Raw genomic sequence first — 11,252 nt, forward strand, 5'->3', positions numbered from 1 at the left:
CACTGATCACAGATCACCATAACAAATATAAAAAAAGAGGGAAAAGCTGAAAGGTTTTCTTCTAAGTCAGGAACAAAACAAGAATGCCTACACTCACCACTGTTTTCAACATAGTAATAGAAGTTATAACCAGAGCAATTAGACAAAAAAAAAAGAAATTTAAATAAGAAAGGAAGAAGTAAAACTGTCTTTATTTGCAGATGACATGATATTATATATAGAAAACCCTAAAGACTCCAACAAAAAAACTGTTAGAACTAGTGAACAAATTCAGTAAAGTTACAGGCTCAAAATCAATATAACAGAATCAGTTGTCTTTCAATACACTAATAACTAACTATCAGAAAGAGTAATTAAGAAAAAAATTCATTTACCATTGCATCAAAAGAAATAAATACCTAAGAATAAATATTACAAAGAGATTAAAGACCTGTACACTGAAAATTCTAAGACATTGTTGAAAGAAACTGAAGAAAATACAAATAAAGGGAAAGATATTTTGTGTTCATGCATTGGAAGAATTAATGTTATTAAAATGTTTGTACTAAACCAAAGCAATCTACAGATTCAATGCAATAGCTATCAAAATTCCACTGGCATTTTTCACAGAAATAGAAAAAACATTTCTAAAATCTATAGGAGATCACAAAAGATGCTAAAGAGCCAAAGCAATTTTGAAAAAGAAGAACAAAGCTGGAGGCATCACACTTCCTGATTTCAAACAATATTACAAAGCAATAGCAATTTACACAGTATGGTGGTAGCATAAAAACAGACAGAACGGGGAGAGACAGTCAGACAGACTCCCGCATGCGCCCTACAGGGATCCACCCGGCACACCCACCAGGGGCGAGGCTCTGCCCACCAGGGGGCGATGCTCTGCCCCTCCAGGGCGTCGTGACCAGAGCCACTCTAGCGCCTGGGGCAGAGGCCAAGGAGCCATCCCCAGCGCCCGGGCCATCCTTGCTCCAATGGAGCCCCGGCTGCGGGAGGGGAGGAAAGAGACAGAGAGGAAGGAGGAGGTGGGGGTGGAGAAGCAAAATCCAAATTAATTACTCCAACATAAATATTTTAGAAAAATATTGAAGTTTCTAAAATTATAAGCAAATGGGCGCTTCCCCTATATGCCCTGGCCGGGAATCAAACCCGGGTCCCTCGCACGCCAGGCCGATGCTCCACCGCTGAGCCAGGTGACCAGCTCATGACTCTGTGCTTGAATATCACTAAAAGCAAGAGTTAGTCCTGTTTTCAGAGTACTCCAAACCCATTCTTTCTTTGTCTTTTGACCTGACTATTCTATTCCAGTTTTTCTCAGGTCCAGACCCTGTGCTTCTGCTCTTTATGCTTTTGAATGATCTTGATTTGCTCACCTTGACCCATTGCGCCCTCTAAAATACTATGACCGTGTTTAACCCTGTGCCTCTTTGGGCTCCTGGCTGCTTTGGGTATAACACATCACCCTGGTACCTAAGACCTGAACAGCTCTACTTGTACTCCATTTTTCTCCAAGAAAGTATGCAAGTTCCAGATATTATATTTCTACAATACTGACACAAATCAAAGAGCATCATTAAAAAATTTTTTCATTGTTCTAATCAGTGGCTAGTAGCCATATTTTTCAAGGTGGTGAAAAGCATCAAATTAATTTTAATGGGGTGACATTAATCAATCAGGGTAACAACAAATTTTAAAAAAGCATAAAGAAAGAATTAAAGAATTATAAAACCAAAAGTCAGGCATTAAAGAATTAGTATACAATAAAATAAAAATTAATATGACAAATAAGTAAAAAAATAGATTCTTTGAAAACAATTATTTTAAAAAATAAATCTTTTAATAAATAATAAAAATAAACCTTTAAATCTTATGTATAAATAAAGATGAGTAAACACAATTTCACAGAATTGGAAATAACAAGGATAAAATAAAAATCTTTTCTTTTACTTAAGATATTTTATACAAATTCATTTAAATAAATAGATTAAATAGACACTTCACAACATACAAATACAACTTATCAAAATTTGCCCCTTGGAGACAATTTTTAAACAAACTACCATGAAAAATGCATTAAGGGGTTCTCCTACATAAAAGTACATAGTCCCAAATATTTCACAAAGAAAATTTATAAAACTTTAAAAGATTAGACATCTCAAAGCTTATTAAACTATCTGAGAGCACAGAAAAAAAAAATAATCTTCCAAGTTATTTTTATTAAATGAGTATAATATTGAGCCCCCAAACTGATGGAGATTCATTAATAAATAAAAGTCTACAAAATATCAATACAAAGATCTTAAAGACCATATTAGAACTACCCTATATGAATATTATATATTCATATACAAGTAATCTTATATTAATAGAGTTGAGGAGAAATTTATATGGTCATCTCCATAGATATAGAAAAGAATTTGAAAAAATTTAACTCCCATTCATACTTTAAAAATACTTTAAAAATATTAAATAAGGTAGAAATTGATAAATATTCCCTTAATATGATAAAGTCTGTGTACCTTAGCTGAGAGACAGCATTTTTGTTAATGAGAAAGTACAATAGGCTTTGCTGTAAAAGTCAAGACTTAACAAATGGAAAAATAAAATATACAAAGGAAACCAAACTTCATAATAAAACTTCTTAAAACCAAAGATTAAAAAAAAAACCTGTAAACTACCAAAAGGTAAGTGTTGAAGGTAAAATGTAATTGAAAAATAAAATTTAAAATGAATTAAAGACCTATGTAGAAAAACATATAATGTACATGGTTTAGAGGACCTTTTATTATAGAAATATCCTTGTTTCCAAACTAATCTACAGATTCAATACAATCTCAATCAAAAGCCCAAAATATCTTTTGTGGAAATTGACTAGCCAATCTTTAAGCAAATGTAGAAATGCTAAGGTTTAAAAATGGCTAAAATTCTTGGAAGAAAAGAAAAGAAAAAAGGAAGGAAGGTAGAGAAGAAGGGGGGGAGATGGAGCAAGGGAAGAAAGAAATGAAGGAAGGAAGAAAGAAATGAAGGAAGGAAAGAAAACAGAAGAGAAGGGAGGGAGGGAAAAAGTTGGTTTGTGGAATTGCTCTGCTGATTGTTAAGATGATATAAAACCATAGTAATTATGATGCCTGTTTTAGCAAAGCATAAATTAAAAAACCATTGGAACAAAACAGAGAATTGATGCTTCTCATCTCTCTTCTTTTCTGTTTGTTTGTACCTATCTGTCCCTCTCTCTGACTCTCTCTCTCTGTCTCTGTCCCCCCCCAAAAAAAAAGTACTGAATCAATTAGAATCAAAATTGGGGGAAAAAAGAGAGGGGGGGGAGAGAGATGGGGAGAGAGAGACCTGTCCCAAACTCATATCATGCCATTTTTCTCTCTCTCCAAAAACAAAGGACTAATGAATTGTAGATCACAAAAGAAAATGTAACACATTAATGTGTCCAGAAGATAACAGAATATTTTTAAGACCTTGGTTATATTCAAGTAGCCAGTAAATATATGTAAAAAATTCAACCTTCTACATAATGAGATATACAAATATTGACCATAATAGAACAACTACATACTAATTAGAATGATTAAAATTAAATGGTTAAAATTTAAAAGACTTAAAATAGTAAGTGATGTGAAGATTTACACCAATAGATATGTAGAAGGAAGTTCAAAGCATCATTTCTAATAACCAAATACTGAAAACATCCTAAAGGTCCACAAAGTACACAATAGATATTTGTGGTGAATTTACACAAGAGATTAATTTACTTTATGATAACTTTAAAAGGTTAATTACAATTGCAGCAATATGGATGATCTCACAAACACAATATTGAGCAAAAAGAAGCTAGATACAAAGCATGATATACTGCATGATTCTATTAATAAAAAATTCCAAAACAGGTCTACACAAGAGTTAAAAGTAAGGACAGCCCTGGCCGGTTGGCTCAGCGGTAGAGCGTCGGCCTAGCGTGCGGAGGACCCGGGTTCGATTCCCGGCCAGGGCACACAGGAGAAGCGCCCATTTGCTTCTCCACCCCTCCGCCGCGCTTTCCTCTCCGTCTCTCTCTTCCCCTCCCGCAGCCAAGGCTCCATTGGAGCAAAGATGGCCCGGGCGCTGGGGATGGCTCCTCGGCCTCTGCCCCAGGCGCTAGAGTGGCTCTGGTCGCAATATGGCGACGCCCAGGATGGGCAGAGCATCGCCCCCTGGTGGGCAGAGCACGCCCCATGGTGGGCGTGCCGGGTGGATCCGGGTCGGGCGCATGCGGGAGTCTGTCTGACTGTCTCTCCCTGTTTCCAGCTTCAGAAAAATGAAAAAAAAAAAAAAAAAAAAAAAAAAAGTAAGGACAGTGGTTAACTTTAAACAAAAAGGAAGGGTAAAAATTGGGAAAGGGACATAGTGATGTATTGGTATGATGGCAATATTCTATATCTTTTTTTTATCTCTGTGTGGTCACATAGGTATTTGCCTTCCTAACTCACTGAACTATATACAGTATAATTTATGAATATGTATTGTACTCTACCAAAAAATAAAATAGTCTTTTTAGACTTCCAAATCCAAATGTTTGATTCATCTACATTTTAATAATTGTCTTACTCATGAATAATATTCTCCTTTCTCTTTTTACAGCCTACTAATATTAAAGGGAATAAAAAGGTATCCTTTCCATGGAAAACTGGCCCAAAAGCTATCATATCTCTTCCTGAAAAAGAGTATGATTCTAAAAAGACCCAAGTTCACTTTCACATACTCCCACACATGAAGGATAAAGAGAAAAAGAAAATTCCTTCTTTATCAAAACTAAAAACGAAACGCAGAAAGAAACCTCAGAAACGTCAAGTTAAGTGTAAGGGATCAAATCCTCTACGAGGCCCAGATTCTTCCATTTGTTTTCCGGTATCTTTTTTGCGAAAGGTGTTTACAAAAGTGACTACAAAAATTCCTTCAAAGGCACCCACTGCCTTTCTGCCTGGAAAACTGGCTATTAGCACTCTCAGTGAATCTACTAGCTCTCCAAGTGTGACTAAGCCTACTACAGAAGTTTCTTCAATCATCTCTAAACGCAAATCCACCCCCCAACACAGTGCTGAATCTAAAACCACCTCAGATACCACTGCCAAAAAACAAACCATACGAAAGACTACAAAAAAATGCAAATCCAGAAAAAAGAATTCAGCACTCAAAACAACCTCAGTAACATCCATGAACTTCACAACCAGCCCAGAAAGTGCGGTTGAACCCAAACAAACTCTTCAGACCATTTTTGAAATGGAAACCACTCCAGGCACCACTATTAACCCTGATGCCGTTGCTAAAACAACCACCAACACAGAGAACACTGCTGAAACAAAAACAATTTCACTGTCATCCATCAAACTTAAAACGACCCCAAAACCTACCCTCGAAACACAAACTAACCTAGAAATCACTTCCCAACATAAAACAACTCCAGAAGCTAACACTAAGCATAGAGCAACCGCTGAGACAACCTCGGTACAAAAGAACATTGCAAAGATCACCAACAAGCTTGAAATCACCCTGCAAAACACTTTTAAACAGAAACACATGCCTGACACCACTGCTGGAATGGAAACTTCCCCAGAAAACGCTAGTGAAATTGAAAGCACCACACAGGCTACTCCAGGTACTAAAACCAGCTCAGAAACTACTGATGAACCCCATAAAACATCACAAACATCTGTTGAACATGAAATCAAACAAGAGTCTGCCACTGAACCCGGAAGCAATTCAAAGAACACTGCAACATCAGTGACCTCCAACCAATTCAAAACACCCGCAGAAAACACACTTGACATGAAAAACACAGCTAAACCTGAAATTACCACAGAAAACACTCAAGCTTCTGAAGTCATCACACAGCAAACTACAAAATGGGAAACTATTCCAGAAAACACAGCTCAGCAGAAATCCTCCTATGAGACCACAGGTGAACGTGAAACCACACAAGAACGTGAAAATGAACCCAAAACCAAAACACAGCTCACTGCTGAGCCCAATCCAACTTCAGTGACAATACCCATTCTTAAAACAGGCACAATAAATGGTGCTAAAAACAGAACAAGCCAAAGAATCACTATTACACAGAAACCCACTGTACATAACCCCCCTCAACATGAAAATATCAAACCAACATCAACTAAACTTCAAATTCGGACAGATATCATGACAGAAAATCAAAGTACCCCAGAGACCAAAACTGAACTGGACAAAATAAGAGAAAACAACGCTGAACCAGCAACCATCACAGGGGCCACAGCGCAGACCAATAGTGAATACATATCAGAATCTGTCACAACTATCGAGCACACACGCATGCAAGACACTGTCACTGTAGTCAAAACCAAGACAGAAAACAAGTTTGAGCCCAAAGAAAATAGAAACAGCACCGCTGAACCAGAAATCATCCCAGAGGCCACACAAACTTCGGAAACAGTCCCAGAGTCAGTTACAGAAATGGCAACGATCCCAGAAATCATTGATCAAAACAAAACCCACTCAGACAGCATGGGTGAACATGCAACCACACAGGAGCCTTCTGACATACCCCGAGCCAACACACTGGGCACTGCTGAACCCAATGCCCCTTCAGTGACCACCATCACATTTCAATCCAGCCCAGAAAATACTGATGAGATGAAAATCCTTGCAGGCATCACCTTTACAACCAGAGCCTCCACAACCTACACTCTACCACCTGAGCCCTTCCAAACAATCACTACTCAAACAGAACCTCCTTTAAATATCACTGCTAGACACAGTGGCACACCTGTGACCACAGCTGAACCTGAAACAGCACAAGAAAACACTGCTGAACTCAAAATCCTCACAGAGTCCAATGTAGAGAACACTTCTGAATACAACTTACCCTCTGAGGGCACAATTGAACATGAACCCACACAGGAGACTGCCACTCCACCCAGTACCAATGCCGAGAACACTGCTAAGCATAACACTATGTCAGTGACCACCACCAAACTCAAAACCACCACAGAAGCAACACTTCAACACAAACACAGAATAACAAACACTGCTGAACCTGAAATCATCTCAGAGAACACACAAACTTCTAAAACAGTTCCAGAGTCTGTTACAGAAAGGGAAATGATCCCAGGAATCACTGATCAGAACAAACTCCCCACTGACAGGATGGGTGAACGTGCAACCACACTGGAACCGTCCAACAAACCCCAAACCTATACATTGGTCAGTGCTGAACCCAATGCACCTTCAGTGACCACCATCACAATTCAATCCAGGCCAGAAAACACTGATGAAATGAAAATCATCGAAGGCATCACCTTTACAACCAGAGCCTCCAAAACCAACACTCTACCACCTGAGCCCTTCCAAACAATCACCACTCAACCTGAACCTCCTCTAAAAATCACTGCTAGACACAGTGGCATCCCTGTGGCCACAACAGAACCTGAAACAGCACAAGAAAACACTGCTGACCTCAAAACCACCTTAGAGTTCAATGTGGAAAAGACTTCTGAATACAACTTACCCTCTGAGGGCACAATTGAACATGAACCCACACAGGAGACTGCCACTCTATCCAGTACCAATGCCGAGATCACTGCTAAGCATAACACCATGTCAGTGACAACCACCAAACTCAAAATCACCAAAGAAGCAATACTTCAACACAAACACAGAATAACAAACACTACTGAACCAGAAATCATCCCAGAGAACACACAAGTATCTGAAACAGTCCCACAATCTGTTTCAGAACTGGCAATGATTCCAGAAAACATTGATCTGAACAAAACCCCCACTGACAGGATGGGTGAACGTACAACCACACAGGAGCCTTCCAACATACCCCAAACCAACACCCTGGTCACTGCTGAACCCAATGCACCTTCAGTAACCACCATCACAATTCAATCCAGGCCAAACAATACTGATGAAATGGAAATCCTTGAAGGTATCACTTTTACAACCAGAGCCTCCACAACCTACACTCTACCACCTGAGCCCTTCCAAAAAATCACCACTAAACCTGAACCTCCTTTAAATATCACTGCTAGAAACAGTAGTTCCCCTGTGGCCACAAATGAACCTGAAACAACACGAGTAAATGCAGATGAACTGAAAGCCAACTCAGAGCCCAATGTAGAAAACACTTCTGGATACAACTTACCCTCTGAGGGCACGATTGTATATGAACCCACACAGGAGACTGCCACTCCACCCAGTACCAATGCGGAGAACACTGCTAAGCATAACACCATGTCAATGACCACCACCAAACTCAAAACCATCACAAAAGCCACACTTGAACACAAACACAGAATAACAAACACTGCTGAACCTGAAATCATCCCAGAGAACACACAAACTTCTGAAACAGTCCCTGAGTCTGGTACAGAAATGGCATCGATCCCAGAAATCACTGATCTGAACAAAACCCCCACTGACAGGATGGGTGAACGTGCAACCACACAGGAGCCTTCTAATGTACCCCAAACCAACACCCTGGTCACTGCCGAACCCAATGCTCCTTCAGAGACCACCATCACAATGCAATCCCGGCCAAACAATACTGATGAAATGGAAATCCTCAAAGGCATCACCTTTACAACCAGAGCCTCCACAACCTACACTCTACCACCTGAGCCCTTCCAAACAATCACCACTAAACCTGAACCTCCTTTAAATATTACTGCTAGAAACAATGGTTCCCCTGTGGCCACAAATGAACCTGAAACAACACAAGAAAACACTGATGAACTCAAAACCACCCAAGAGTCCAAAGTGGAGAACACTTCAGGATACAGCTTACCCTCTGAGGGCACGATTGAGCATGAACCCACACAGGAGACTGCCACTCCACCCAGTACCAATGCGGAGAACACTGCTAAGCATAACACTATGTCAGTGACAACTACCACCAATCTCAAAACCACCACAGAAGCCACACTTCATCACAAACACAGAATAACAAACACTGCTGAACCTGAAATCATCCCAGAGAACACACAAGCGTCAGAAACTGTCCAAGAGTCTGTTTCAGAACTGGCAACGATCCCAGGAATCACGGATCTGAACAAAACCCCCTCTGACAGGATGGGTGGACGTGCAACCACACAGGAGCCTTCCAACATACCCCAAACCAACACCCTGGTCACTGCTGAACCCAATGCCCCTTCAGTGACCACCATCACAATTCAATCCAGCCCAGAAAATCCTAATGAAATGGAAATCCATGCAGGCATCACCTTTACAACCAGAGCCCCCACACCCTACACTCTACCACCTGAGCCCTTCCAAACAATCACTACTCAAACAGAACCTCCTTTAAATATCACTGCTAGACACAGTGGTTCCCCTGTGGCCACAGCTGAACCTGAAACAGCACGAGAAAACACTGCTGAACTCAAAACCACGTCACAGTTTAATGTGGAGAACACTTCTGAATACAGCTTACCCTCTGAGGGCACGATTGAACATGAACCCACACAGGAGACTGCCACTCTATCCAATATCAATGCAGAGAACACTGCTAAGCAAAACACTATGTCAGTGACCACCACTAAACTCAAAACCATCACAGAAGCCACACTTCAACACAAACACAGGATCACAAACACCGCTGAACCTGAAATCATCCCAGAGACCACTAAAGTTTCTGACACAATCCCAGAATATATTACTCAACAGAATACTACCTCAGAAATCTTTACGCACTACAAAACCTCCTCTGGTACCACAAGTGAGCACACAAGCACACAAGAGCTTGCCAAGGAGCCTACAACCAGCACGAATTTCACTGCTCAATCCAATGGAACCTCAGTGACCATCATGAAACTTGACACCAGCCCTGGAGTCAGTGCTGATCACGAAACAAACCGAACTATCACCACTACACCCAAAATCACCACACACAAGACTCTTCATCCTATAACCATCCAGACAGCCATCACTAATCATAAACCTCCATCAAATATCACTGCTGTGCCCAAAAATGCCTCTGAGACCACAACTGAAACTGAAACATCACGAGAAAACACTGCTGAACTCAAAACCATCCCAGCGTCCACTGCAGAGATCACTGCTGAATACAAAACAGCCTCAGGTATCGCTATCACAGAAGAGACTGTACTCAATACCAATCCAGAGAGCAATGCCGAGCACAAAACAAAGACATTGACCATCACCAAACTCAAAACCACTGCAGAAACCATACTGGAATCCAAGCACACTGTGAGCATCCATGCTGAACCTGAAACTAATCCAGAAGCCCCCCAAGTTTCTGAAGCCTCTTCTGAGTCCACCACTCAACTGAAAATTACCCCAGTAATGACTCATCACCACAAAACCCCCTCAGAGATTGCTGGTGAACTTGAAACTACAGAAGAGCCTGCTACTAAACCCAGACCCACTGTTGTATCCAAAGCAACCTCAGTGACTACCACCACATTGAAAACCATCCCACAAAGCACACTTGAAATCAGACCCCCTATGGAAAGCACTGCTAAACCTGAAACCACCCAAGAAACCCTTGTGAAATCTGAAACCACCCCGGAAATGACTACTGAACATACAGCCAACAAAGAGACCCCCATTAAACCCAAAACCAGTACAGAAAATAACCTTAAACATAAAACAAACTATATAGGTTTCATTAAATTTAACACCACTGCCATAGATTTCTGTTAAACAAAAACATTTGGAGACCACTATTAACAATGAACTACCCAAGAAACACTCCTGAATTCTAATCCATCTTAATCACTCCAATAACTGAAACCATCCCAGATATTACTGCTGAAGTTAAACCCACTCAAGAAACCACCAGTGAACCCCAAGCAATCCCTGAGACACAATGAACTTGAAACCACCCCAATGACCATCACTAAACTTAACTTCCTTAAAAAACTTTACCAAACGTAAAACCATCCCCAGAAACTACTGCTAAATGCAAAACCATTCCATAAATCACTGATTAACGTGAGTACTCTCAATAGATTATCACTGAACCCCAGAACTATCCTGAGATCACCACTCAACCTTAAACCATTCCAATGATGACAGCCAAACTTGAAACCAGCCAAGGAATAATGCTAAATTAAAACCACTTCATAAAACAGTGCTGATTATCAAACCACACCAGAAAACATAACTGAATATAGAACTACCACACAAATCAACAGCAACTGGGAAAACCACTCCAGATACAACTGATGAGCCTGAAACCATCCCAAGAAAAACCCACAAACACCCAT

The 11,252-nt window shown here is 40.3% G+C and overlaps 1 protein-coding gene across 1 annotated transcript; it reads left to right on the forward strand.

Annotated features, from left to right (window-relative positions):
• Positions 1–4,755: 4,755 nt before the first annotated feature.
• LOC136406486 (mucin-2-like) lies at positions 4,756–10,686 on the forward strand. Its single transcript, XM_066386540.1, has one exon. The coding sequence runs from the start codon at positions 4,756–4,758 to the stop codon at positions 10,684–10,686; it is 5,931 nt and encodes a 1,976-aa protein (XP_066242637.1).
• Positions 10,687–11,252: the final 566 nt, after the last annotated feature.

This window comes from Saccopteryx leptura, chromosome 5 (assembly GCF_036850995.1).
Source record: "Saccopteryx leptura isolate mSacLep1 chromosome 5, mSacLep1_pri_phased_curated, whole genome shotgun sequence".
Classification (NCBI taxonomy): domain Eukaryota; kingdom Metazoa; phylum Chordata; class Mammalia; order Chiroptera; family Emballonuridae; genus Saccopteryx; species Saccopteryx leptura.